At 36.4% G+C, this 13,761-nt stretch overlaps 1 protein-coding gene across 3 annotated transcripts in view; it reads left to right on the top strand.

Annotated features, from left to right (window-relative positions):
• Window positions 1–13,761, top strand: part of SCP2 (sterol carrier protein 2) — a 190,413-nt gene that overhangs the window by 50,166 nt on the left and 126,486 nt on the right. For all 3 annotated transcript variants that reach the window (XM_040231168.1, XM_040231167.1, XM_040231166.1), the window contains exon 11: window positions 8,021–8,128. In XM_040231168.1, the coding sequence (XP_040087102.1) occupies window positions 8,021–8,128 (108 nt within the window). The remainder of the gene's footprint in view (window positions 1–8,020; window positions 8,129–13,761) is intronic.

Raw genomic sequence — 13,761 nt, 5'->3', positions numbered from 1 at the left:
TAAATTCACCCATTCCAGTCCATTTTAGTTCACTGATTCCTAAAATGTCGACGTTCACCCTTGCCATCTCTTGTTTGACCACTTCCAATTTGCCTTGATTCATGGACCTGACATTCCAGGTTGCTATGCAATATTGCTCTTTACAGCATCGAACCTTGCTTCTATCCCCAATCACATCCACAACTGGGTATTGTTTTTGCTTTGGCTCCATCCGTTCATTCTTTCTGGAGTTATTTCTCCACTGATCTCCAGTAGCATATTGGGCACCTAATGACCTGGGAAGTTCCTCTTTTGGTATCCTATCATTTTGCCTTTTCCTACTGTTCATGGGGTTCTCAAGGCAAGAATACTGAAGTGGCTTGCCATTCCCTTCTCCAGTGGACCACATTCTGTCAGGCCTCTCCACCATGACCCGGCCGTCTTGGGTTGCCCGGTAGGCATGGCTTGGTTTCATTGAGTTAGACAAGGCTGTGGTCCTAGTGTGATAAGATTGACTAGTTTTCTGTGAGTATGGTTTCAGTGCGTTATTATACAATATTTATCTTTCTCTTTCTGAATTACTTCACTCTGTATAATAGGCTCTAGGTTCATCCACCAATTAGAACTGACTCAAATGCATTCCTTTTTATGGCTGAGTAATATTCCATTGTGTATATGTACCACAACTTCTTTATCCATTCATCTATTGATGGACATCTAGGTTGCTTCTGTGTTCTAGCTATAATAAATAGTTCTGCAGTGAACATTGGGTACCTGTGTCTTTTTCAATTTTGATTTCTTCTGGGTATATGCCTAGGAGTGGGATTGCTGGGTCATATGGTGGTTTTATTCCCAGTTTTTTAAGGAACCTCCATACCATCTTCCAAAGTGACTATATCAGTTTATATTCTCTCCAACAATGTAAGAGGGTTCCCTTTTCTCCACACTCTCTTCAGCATTTATTTTTTGTAGACTTTTTGATGATGGCCATTCTATCTTGTCGGAGAAGGCAATGGCACCCCACTCCAGTACTCCTGCCTAGAAAATCCCATGAATGGAGGAACCTGGAGGCCTGCAGTCCATGGAGTCGCTGAGGGTCGTACAAGACTGAGCGACCTACTTTTACTTTCATGCATTGGAGAAGGAAATGGCAACCCACTCCAATACTCTTGCCTGGAGAATCCCAGGGATGGGGGAGCCTGGTGGGCTGCTGTCTCTGGGGTCACACAGAGTCAGACACAACTGAAGCAACTTAGCAGCATTCTATCTGGTGTGAGGTGATATACCATTGTATTGCATTTCTCAAATAATGAGTGATGTTGAGCATCTTTTCATGTGTTTGTTAGCCATCTGTATGTCTTCTTTGGAGAAATGTCTGTTTAGGTCTTTCCCCACTTTTCAATTAGGTTGTTTGTTTTCCTGGAATTGAGTTGTATGAGCTGCTCGTATACTTTAAAAATTAATCCTTTGTCAGTTGTTTCATTTGCTATTATTTTCTCCCATTCTGAGAGTTGTCTTTTTATCTTGTTTATAGTTTCCTTTGTTGTGCAAGTCTTTTAAGTTTAATTAGGTCTCACTTGTTTACTTTTGTTTTTATTTCCATTACTCTAGGAGGTGGGTCATAGAGGATCTTGCTTTGATTTATATCAAGTGTTCTGCCTATGTTTTCCTCTAAGGGTTTTATAGTTTCTGGTCTTACATTCAGGTCTTTAATCCATTTTGAGTTTATCTTTGTGTATGGTGTTCTAATTTCATTCTTTTTCATGTAGCTGTCCAGTTTTCCCAGCACCATTTATTGAAGAGGCTGTCTTTGCCCCATTGTATATTCTTGCCTCCTTTGTCAAAAATAAGGTACTTAGAGGTGAAAGTGAAAGTGAAGTTGCTCAGTCGTGTGTGACTCTTTGCAACCCTGTGGACTGTAGCCCACCAGGCTCCTCTGTCCATGGGATTCTCCAGGCAAGAATACTGGAGTGGGTTGCCATTTCCTTCTCCAGGGGATATTCCCGACCCAGGGATGGAACCCAGGTCTCCTGCATTGCAGGCAGATGCTTTACCCTCTGAGCCATTTATTTCTGGGATTTCTATCTTGTTCCATTGGTCTATATTTTTGTTCTTGTGCCAGTACCATACTGTCTTGATGACTGTAGCTTTGTAGTATAATCTGAAGTCAGGAAGGTTGATTCCTCCAGCTCCATTCTTCTTTCTCAAGATTGCTTTGGCTATTTGGGATCTTTTGTGTTTCTATATGAATTGTGAAAGTTTTTGTTCTAGTTCTGTGAAAAATGCCATTGGTAATTTGATAGGGATCACATTGAATCTATAGATTGTGTAGTATAGTCATTTTCCCAAGACTGATTCTTCATACCCAGGAATGTGGAAATCTCTCCATCTGTTTATGTCATCTTTGATTTCTTGCATCAGTGTCTTATAATTTTCTGTGTACAGTTCTTTTGTCTCCTTAGGTAGGTTTATTCCTAGATATTTTATTCTTTTGTTGCAATGGTGAATGGGATTGATTCCTTAATTTCTCTTTCTTATTTTTCATTGTTAGTATATGGGAATGCAAGTAGTTTCTGTGTATTGATTTTGTATCCTGTGACTTTGCTAAATTCACTTTAATGAATGTTTTAATGGTTCAGGCTTTTTATATTCTAAGAAACTTGTCTACCTCAAGATTGTAAAGATTGTCTTCTGTTTTTATTCTAGGGTTTCTATAGTTTTCAATTTTACTTTGAAGTATATGATCTATTTTGAGTCAGTTCTTATGTTTGGTATAAGATTAAGGTTGGAAGGAATGCTGCTAAAGCTGAAACTCCAGTACTTTGGCTACGTCATGTGAAGAGTTGACTCATTGGAAAAGACTCTGATGCTGGGAGGGATTGGGGGCAGGAGGAGAAGGGGACGACCGAGGATGAGATGGCTGGATGGCATCACTGACTCGAAGGACGTGAGTCTGAGTGAACTCCGGGAGTTGGTGATGGACAGGGAGGCCTGGCGTGCTGCGATTCATGGGGTTGCAAAGAGTCGGACACGACTGAACGACTGAACTGAACTGAACTGAACTGAAAGGTTGATACTATTCTTTTTATTCCTATGCTCATATTAAGTACCATTTATTGGAATGACTTTCTCTCCATTGAATTGCTTTGGCACCTTTGTCAAAAATTGCCATACACATGAGGATCCATTTTTGAATTCTGTCTTCTGTTCCATTGATCTCCCTGTCTATCTTTCACCAATATAAAATTATTTTTGGCTACTGTGTTTATTTTACTCTACTATATTAGATAGGATAAGTTCTCCACCTTTGTTCTTTTTAGAACTTATTTTGCTTATTTTAGGTCCTTTGCATCACCAGGTACATATCAGAATTAATTTGTCAGTTTCTATAAAGTAAAAAGCTTGCTGGAATTTTCATTGTGATTTTATTGAGTCTTACATCTGGTCCCATCACTTCATGGCAAATAGATGGGAAACAATGGAAAAAATGGATTTTCTTGGGCTCCAAAATCACTGTAGATGGTGATTGCAGCCATGAATTTAAAAGATGCTTGCTCCTTGGAAGAAAAGCTATGACCAACCTAGACAGCATATTAAAAAGCAGAGATATTACTTTGCCAACAAAGGTCTGTCTAGTCAAAGCTATGGTTTTTCCGGTAGTCATAAATGGATGTGAGAGCTGGACAATAAAAAAGGCTGAGTGCCAAAGAAATGATGCTTTTGAACTGTGGTATTGGAGAAGACTCTTGAGATTCCTTGGACTGCAAGGAGATCAAACCAGTCAATCCTAAAGGAAATCAGTCCTGAATATTCATTAAAAGGACTGATGCTGAAGGTCCAACACCTTGATTACATGCAAAGAACTGACTCATTGGAAAAGACCTTGATGCTGGGGAAGACTGAAGGCAGGAGGATAAGGGGACAACAGAGGATGAGATGGCTAGATGACATCACTGACTTGATAGACATGAGTTTTAACAAGCTCTGGGAGTGGGTGATAGACAGGGAAGCCTGGTGTGCCACAGTCCATGGCGTCACAAAGAGTCAGACACGACTGAGTGACTAAACTGAACTGAGCTAGATTCATTTAGAGAGAATTGTCGTCTTAACAAGTGTTAAGTCTTCTAAACCATTATGTGTGTATATCTCCTTTAGCTTCTAACAGGATGCTTCTTGTTTTCAGTATAGGTCTTTTGTTAGGTTTATTCCTTGGAATTAAAATTCCAATGATTTTTGGTATAATTTTAACCTTCATTTTCCAATATTTGCTGATAGTATGAAAGAATGCAATTGATTTTTAAAAAGCTTGAAAACTGTGACTTTGCTAAATCCACTTATTCTAGTAGTTATTTTCCAGATTATGAGTGATTTTTCTATGTAAACAATCATGCCGTTTGCCAATGACAGTTTACATCTTCCTTTCTGATATTTTTATTTTTTCTTACCTTATTGCAGTGACTGTGAGCTTTAGTATCATATTGAATAAAAGTAGTGAAAGTGGGCATCATTACCTTGGTCCTGATCTCAGGGGATACAATTTAATCTTTTACCATTATGTATGTTAGCCACAGTTTTTTTTTTGTTTGTTTTGTTGTTTTGTTTTTGTTTTTGGCTCTTGTTGATGCCATTTATCATGTTGAGAAAGTTACCTACTGTTCTTAGTTTGCTGAGTTTTTTTTTTTTTTAATCATGAAGGGGTGTTGGATTTAAAAAATTCTTCTACATCTATTAAAATGATCATATGGGTTTTTTCCTTTATTTTGTTGATGTGAATTACATTGATTTCAAATGTTAAATTAACCTTGTGTTTCTGGGATTAATCTTACTTGGTCATATTATATAACCTTTTAATATATTGTTAGAGTCAGTTGAGCATTTTGTGAATAATATTTGCTTATATATTCATGAAGTATATTTATCTATAGTTTTCTTCTTTTCTAAGTTGTTTTATGCTGATCTCTGAAAATAAATTGAGCAGTGATCGCTCATTCTGTATTTTCTAAAATTGTTAGTATAAGATTAATGTTAGTTCTTTGACTATTTTGTAGAATTTACTGGTATAATCAAGTTGTTTAAAGTTTTCTTTGGCAGAATGTTTTCAACAAATTAATATTTATTAATAGAGACAGGCATATTTATATTTTTTGTTTCTTCCTGTGTCTATTAATTTTGGCAAGATACATTTTTTCAAAAAAGCTGTTTTCATTTAAGTAGACAGATTTGTCAGCTGAAGTTGTTCAGAGTGTTCTGTTTCTATCCTTTTAATTTCTATAGAATCCATAGTTACTTTTTTTATTCCTGATGTTGATGTTTTCTGTTCTTTCTCCTTTTTTCCTTCATCTGCCTACCTAGAGGTTTGCCACTTTTGTTGAGCTTTAGAAAGATGTGGCTTTTGACTTTGTTGTTGTCTTTTTTTCCCCTCTAATTCACTGATCTCTGCTTTTCATTATTTCTCTCCTTTAATTTACTTTGGGTTTACTTTGACTTTTTTAAGTTTCTTATGACAGATAACTTATTTTAGATCTTTCTCCATTTCTAATGTAGTATGTAAAGCTGTATGTTTTTCTCGGAGCATTATGTTAGCTGCATTCCACAGATACTTTAAAAATTTTATTTATTTTAATTGGAGGCTAATTACAATATTGTAGTGGTTTTTGCCATACATTGACATGAATCAATCATGGGTGTACATGTGTCCTCCATCCTGAACCCCTCCCACCTCCCTCCACATCCCATCCCTCAGGGTCATCCCAGCGCCCCAGCCTTGAGTGTCCTGTCTCATGCATTAAACCTGGACTGGCAATCCCATTTCACATACAGTAATATACATGTTTCAATGCTTTTCTCTCAAATCATCCCACCCTCGCCTTTTCCCATAGAATCCAAAAGTCTGTTCTTTACATCTGTGTCTCTTTTGCTGTCTCGCATATAGGGTCATCATAACCATCTTTCTATCTTGCACATATATGCGTTAATATACTGTATTGGTGTTTTTCTTTCTGACTTACTTCACTTTGTATAATAGGCTCCAGTTTCATCCACCTCATTAGAACTGATTCAAATGCTTTCTTTTTAATAGCTGAGTAATAGTCCATTGTGTATATGTACCACAGCTTTCTTATCCATTCATCTGCTGATGGATATCTAGGTTGCTTCCATGTCCTAGCTATTGTAAACAGTGATGCAAGGAACATTGGGGTACATGTGTCTCTTTCAATTCTGGTTTCCTCGGTGTGTATGCCCAGCAATCGGATTGCTGGGTTGTATGGCAGTACTATTTCCAGTTTTTTAGGGAATCTCCACACTGTTCTCTATAGTGGTTACACTAGTTTGCATTCCCACCAACAGTGTAAGAGGGTTCCCTTTTCTCCAGACCCTCTCCAGCATTTATTGTTTCTACAAAAAGTTCACAGGTTTTTAATATCCATTGTCATTTAGTCCAAAATATTTTAAATGTCTGTTTAATATCTACTTTTGTCTTTGACCTGTAAACTATTTAGAGATGAGTTGTTTAGTATCTAAGGGTTTTGAATTTTCATAGGTATCTTATTGCTTTCTATTGTAATTTTGTTGTAGTCAGAGATTATGTTTTATTTGGTTTTGATCCTTTTAAACTAATTGAAATTTATTTTATGGCTTAGCACATGGTATATATTGGTGAACTTACATGTACTTGAAAAATAATGGTGATTTCGAGATTGTTAGATGTAGTGTTCTATATATGTCAGTTAAATCAAGATGATTGATAGAACTTTTCAGATCTTCTATGTCTCCACTAATTTATTAGACGTGCTCTATCGCTTGCTGAGAAAGGGGTGTTAGAATCTCATACTATAGTTGTACTACAGTTGTGGAGCTTTCTCTTTTTAAAATTTTATCAATTTTTGCTTTTTTTATTTTGAGGCTCTGTTATTTATGGTTTTTACATCTTCCTGATGAGTTGTTTGTTTTTTTTTTTCATTATCAAGTATTCTACTTTATCTCTGGTTATATTCTTTGTCTAGAAGTCTCTTTTATCTGACTAACATAGCCATGCCAGCCTTCTTATGCAGCAACCAAAGAAAAAGCTGTGCAGCAGCAAAGACCCAGCACAACCAAAAATAAATATATAAATAAATGATTGTGTGTATGTTAGTCACTTAGTCACGTCCGACTCTTTGTGACCCCATGGACTCTGGCCTACTAGGCTCCTCTCTCCATGGAATTCTCCAGGCAAGAATACTGGAGTGGGTTGCTGTTTCCTTCTCCAGGGAATCTGCCCAACCCAGGGATCAAACCTGGGTTTCCTGTACTGGGCAGATTCCTTATGGTCTGAACTACCATCAAAAGCTATTAGATGCCTCTGGTAGCATCACCACGGCCATTATCATCATTATTTGGACACATTTCACCTCTCATTACCAGAAATATCATCTGGAAGAATATTTTATACTATGCATGCATTATTGTTTACTCCTTAACCACCTGGATGAACGACCACAGAATTGAAAAGAATGTTGAGGCTGCCAAGCATGTGATGTAATTTTTTTTCTTTAAGCTTACATTATGCTTAACAGTGTTTTCAGCCATTTTATTTCATGAAAGTGCTCTTTTTTTTTTCTCTCTCTCCCCTCTTCTCACTGTTGTTTACTAAGAATATTTGTATAGCATGTAATGTACAGTTGAAAATGGAAATGAATACATTTTGGCAAAATTATGAATTTTTAAACCTAGTATTATTTTATTGTATCTATTTCAATGTTTTTCTTATGCTTCTCTGAATCTCTGTTATATTAAGAGCAATTTTGGAAGCAGAGAGCTCTTAGGAACTAATAGGAGCTTTGTTTCATGTAAGAAATGTTCTGAAAATATAAGCCTTTATTACCCAATATTTATTACCTCACTTTTAGAAGTGCTTATGTCAATTTGATGTTAGTTTGAGCCATAAAGAACTGTTTGGTCCAAGAAATTCTTGGCTATCCATAAGTTATAAAAACAAAAAAAATATCATTTATCCCAATGTTATTTTTTACATTTATGAATATTATTTTTCCTTCTGCAGGTCAAGGTGGAAAACTGGTTGAAAGAGGAGATAACACTTATGGAGGAAAGTGGGTCGTAAATCCTAGTGGTGGATTAATTTCAAAGGGGCACCCACTTGGAGCTACAGGTAATGATACACATAGATTTCGTAATTTTTAAATCATTTTTGGCATAAGTGTGAATGATTTGGTCATTGATTTAAGTGAATGATTTTATTCTCTGAGTTTGGTATGCAGTGTTTTAAATGACTATTTAACTACGATATTTTCAATTTTTGTTAAGTATAGTATAGTTCAAAAATCTTGATTAATTGTTGAGAATTTGAATTAGTTGAAACTCTGAGTTCAACAAAAAGCATTTTTAAAATTCGATTATTCTAAAATAGGTGTACAACTTAATTAACAAGATGTTTCCAAATAGGGATACTGCTAGATCTGCTGGATAGGATCATCTGAAATAAGCACATTATTGTGGTCAGTGTTGTATAGAAATTTTTTCCCTTGAGAGAACTGGTCTAAAAGTTACAAGAATTTTACTGTGGATCTACTGCTAACTGGCCATGTGACTTTTTTGAATAATTTTCAATTGTTAATGATTAGTCAGTCACTCTGACTCTTAGTTTCCTTAATTGTGAAATGAAGAAATTGTACAAAGTGGTTTCCAAAATAGCTTAGCACTAAAATTCTGAGATTTATTTTATGAAGACAGGTAAGTTTTGTATTTTTTATATTGTCTTATGTATTATGTAAAATTGTATAAATTATCAGAAATTCCAAAATAGAGAAGAATTAGAATTTATAGTGTATTTATTTCAGCAATTGATTTTGGTTTATTTATCACTCAAATTAGGTAATCTTATAAACTAGTAACAAAAATGAGTATGCATAGATAGAGTGTAAGAGAGAAATAGGTAGACAGGCACATACAATTGTAGTATAATGTGCCACTTACTCTTCGTTTTCTATTCTTTCTGTTTTTGCTTCTTTTCTCTCTTTGATACTCTTGTTATTAACTGAATATTTTTTAGTATTTTATTTTCTCTCTTCTATTGAATTGTTTCCTTTTCTCATTTTTTTAGTGTTTGCTCTAGGATTTACAACATGCGTCTTTAATTTACCATGGTCTACCTTCAACTAATATCATAAAATATCACTTATAGGAATTTTTCTAACAGCATATTTCCATATACCCTGATACTCTGTGCTATTATTGTCATACATTTACTTCTGAATGTATTATAAACCCCACACTATACTATTACTATTATTATTGCTTTAAATAGTTTAATATGTTTAAACTATCTTTAAAAGTAATCTAAAAACAAGGTGAATGAGAGTGATGTTACTAAGAGTGGCAGAATAACAACACCTGAAAATATTCTCTGTTACAAAATTACCAAGAACATTTGCAAAAATTGTCAAGATCAACTTTTTCAGTTGATTAACCAAAGGCTTACAATAATCTGGAGCAACATTTATTAAAAAGAAGTCAACAGCTCTATCTCTGTAAGAACAACAAGCTTTGTGGCACTTTTTACTTGCTCTGATATCAGTCATTTTCTCCAGCTCCATGGTAGCCTTGCAAACAAGAGCCTGCAGTCATGGTGAAAACTAGCAGATTACCCAGCACTGAAAGTGAAGTCACTCAGTCATGTCCGACTCTTTGTGACCCCATGGACTGTAGCCTACCAAGCTCCTCTGTCCATGGGATTCTCCAGGCAAGAATACTGGAGTGGGTTGCCATTTCCTTCTCCAGGGGATCTTCCCGACCCAGGGATTAAACCCGGGTTTCCCGCATTGCAGGCAGACGCTTTAACCTCTGAGCCACCAGGGAAGCCTGGAGAAGTCAAAATTGAGTTGAAGTTCTTTCAAAACCCCATACTTAGAGGCTCGTCATTATTTGACCTGTCTGGAAGTTCTCTGGTAAACCATTCTCAAAAAGCTTGTCTTTGTGTAACCCAAAGAGAACATGCCCAATGCAAACGGTATTTTCCTGAAAGTGATTTGTCAAAAACAATCAGCAACAACTGTTTAACAATGTAGTCACTTAAGATGTCAAAAACAGATGGAGCAAACAACAAATTAAGCACCCCTACCCCCCAAAAAAAGCTTAAAAGGAAAAGCTGGTGAATGAGTTGTCCATTTTGTTGTTGTTCAGTTGTGTTCAACTTTTTGTGACCTCATGGACTGCAGCATGCCAGGCTTCCCTGTACTTCACTATCTCTTGCAGTTTGCTCAGACTCATTTCCATTGACTCAGTGATGCCATCCAACCATCTCATCTTCTGTTGCTCCCTTCTCTTCATGCCCTCAATCTTTCCCAGCATCAGGGTCGTTTCCAGTGAGTCAGCACTTGGCATCAGGTGGCCAAAGTATTGGAGCCTCAGCTTCAGCATCAGTCCTTCCAATGAGTATTCATGATTGACTTCCTTTATGATTGATTGGTTTGATCTCCTTGCAGTCCAAGGGACTCTCAAGACTCTTCTCCAGTACCATAGTTTGAAACCATAAATTCTTTGGTGCTCAGCCTTCTTTATCATCCCATTCTCACATCCATACATGATTACTGGAAAAACCATAGCTTTGACTATACAGACCTTTGTTGGCAAAGTGATGTCTCTACATTTTTTAAAATTTATTTTTTAATTGAAGGATAATTGCTTTACAAAATTTTGTTGTTTTCTGTCAAACCTCAAGACAAATCAGCCATAGGTATATATATATCCCCTCCCTATTGAACCTCTCTCCCATATCCCTTCCCATCTCACCCCTATAGGTTGATACAGAGCCCCTGTTTGAGTTTCCTGAGCCATACAGCAAATTCCCATTGACTATCTTTTTTACATATGGTAATGTAAGTTTCCATGTTACTCTTTCCATACATCTCATGCTCTCCTCTCTCTCCCCATGTCCATAAGTCTATTCTCTATGTCTGTTTCTCCATTGCTGCCCTGTAAATAAATTCTTCAGTACCATTTTTCTAGGTTCCTTATATGTGTGTTAGAATACAATATTTATCTTTCTCTTTCTGACTCACTTCACCTGTATAATAGGTTCTGGGTTCCTCCACCTCATCAGAACTGACTCAAATGCGTTCCTTTTTATGGCTGAGTGATATTGCATTGTGTATATCTATCACAACTTCTTTATTCATTCATCTGTTGATCGACACCTAGGTTGCTTCCATGTTCTAGCTATTGTAAATAGTGCTGCAATAAACAATGGGATACATGTGTCTTTTTCAACCCTGGTTTCCTCAGGGTATATGCCTAGGAGTGGGATTACTGGGTCATATGGTGGGTTTTATTCCTAGTTTTTTAAGGAATCTTCATACCGTCTTCCATAGTGACTATATCATTTACATTCCCACCAACAGTGCGAGAGGGTTCCCTTTTCTCCATACCCTCTCCAGCATTTATTGTTTGTAGGCTTTTTGATGACGGCCATTCTGACTCATGTGAGGTGACATCTCATGACATCTCATTGTGGTTTTGATTTGCACTTCTCGAATAATGAGTGATATTGAGCATCTTTTATGTGTTTGTTAGCCATCTGTATGCCTTCTTTGGAGAAATGTCTATTTAGGTCCTTTCCCCACTTTTTGATTAGGTTGTTTATTTTCCTGGTATTGAGTTGTATGAGCTGCTTGTATATTTTGAAAATTAATCCTTTATCCATTGTTTCACTTGCTGTTATTTTCTCCCATTCCGAAGATTGTCTTTTCATCTTGCGTATAGTTTCCTTTGCTGTGCAAAAGCTTTTGAATTTAAGCAGGTCCCACTTGTTTACTTTTGTTTTTACTTCCATTACTTTAGGAGGGGGGTCATAGAGGATCTTTCTTTGATTTATGTTGAGTGTTCTGCCTATGTTTTCCTCTAAGGGTTTTATAGTTTCTGTTCTTACACTTAGGTCTTTAATCCATTTTGAGTTTATCTTTGTGTATGGTGTTAGGAAGTGTTCTAATTTCATTCTTTCACATGTAGCTGTCCAGTTTTCCCAGCACCATTTATTGAAGAGACTGTCTTTGCCCCATTGTATATTCTTTCCTCCTTTGTGCAAAATAAGGTACCCATAGGTGCATGGGTTTACTTCTGGGCTTTCTATTTTGTTCTATTGGTCTATATTTCTGTTTTTGTGCCAGTACCATACTGTCTTGATGACTGTAGCTTTGTAGTATAATCTGAAGTCAGGAAGGTTGATTCCTCCAGCTCCATTCTTCTTTCTCAAGATTGCTTTGGCTATTTGGGATCTTTTGTGTTTCCATATGAATTGTGAAATTTTTTGTTCTAGTTCTGTGAAAAATGCATTGGTAGTTTGATAGGGATCACATTGAATCTGTAGATTGTGTTTGGTAGTATAGTCATTTTCACAGTATTGATTCTTCCTACCCAGGAATGTGGAATATCTCTCAATCTGTTTATGTCGCCTTTGATTTCTTTCATCAGTGTCTTATAATTTTCTGTGTACAGTTCTTTTGTCTCCTTAGGTAAGTTTATTCCTAGATATGTAATTTTTTTGTTTCAGTGGTGAATGGGATGGATACATTAATTTCTCTCTGATTTTTCATTGTTAGTATATAGAAACACAAGTGATTTTTGTTTATTGATTGTGTATCCTGCAACTTTGCTAAATTCACTGATTAGCTCTAGTAATTTTCTGATACTGTCTTTAGGATTTTCTATATACAGTATCATGTCATTTGCAAGCTGAGAGCTTTACTTCTTCTTTTCTGATCTGGATTCCTTTTATTTGTTTTTTATTCTCTGATTGCTGTAGCTAGGACTTCCAGAACTATGTTGAATAATAGTGGTGAAAGTGAACACCCTTGTTTTGTTCCTGATCTTCGGGGGAATGCTTTCAGTCTCACCACTGAGAATAATATTTGGTGTAGGCTTATCATATGTATCTTCCCTGGTGGCTCAAATGGTAAAGCATCTGCCTACAATGCAGGAGATCCGGGCTCGATCCCTGGGTTGGGAAGATCCTCTGGGGAAATAAATGGCAACCCACTCCAGTACTCCTGCCTGGAAAATCCCGTGGACGGAGGAGCGTGGTAGGCTACAGTCCATGGGGCCACAAAGAGTTGGACACAACTGAGCGACTTTGCTTTCACTTTTCACTTTATCATGTATAGCCTTTAATATGTGAGGTAGGTTCCTTCTATGCCCATTTTTTGAAGAGTTTTATTCATAATTGGGTGCTGAATTTTGTCAAAGGCTTTTTCTGTATCTATTGAGATGATCATATGGTTTTTATCTTTCAATTTGTTAATATGGTGTATCACACTGATTGATTTACGTATATTGAAGAATCCTTGCATTCCTGAAATAAACCCAGCTTGATCATGGTGTATGAGCTTTTTGATGTGTTGCTGAATTCTGTTTGCTTAAATTTTGTTGAGGATTTTTGCATCTATGTTCATCTGTGATATTGGCCTGTAGTTTTCTTTTTTTGTGTTGTTTTTGGTTTGGTATCAGGGTGGCCTGGTAGAATCAGTTTAGAAGTGTTCCTTCCTCTACAAATTTTTGAAGAGTTTTAGAAGGATAGCCATTAGCTCTTCTCTAAATGTTTAATAGATTTCTCCTGTGAAGCCATCTGGTCCTGGGCTTTTGTTTTTTGGGAAATTTTTGATCACAGCTTCAATTTCCGGGCTTGTAATTGGGTTGTTCATAATTTCTGTTTTTTCCTGGTTCAATATTGGAAGATTGAACTTTTCTAAGAATCTGTCCATTTCTTCCAGGTTATCCATTTTATTGCCGTAT

Source organism: Oryx dammah, unplaced genomic scaffold (assembly GCF_014754425.2).
Source record: "Oryx dammah isolate SB20612 unplaced genomic scaffold, SCBI_Odam_1.1 HiC_scaffold_28, whole genome shotgun sequence".
NCBI classification, from domain to species: domain Eukaryota; kingdom Metazoa; phylum Chordata; class Mammalia; order Artiodactyla; family Bovidae; genus Oryx; species Oryx dammah.
Note: the sequence above shows the minus strand (reverse complement) of the source record. Positions and strands in the feature narration are given on the sequence as shown.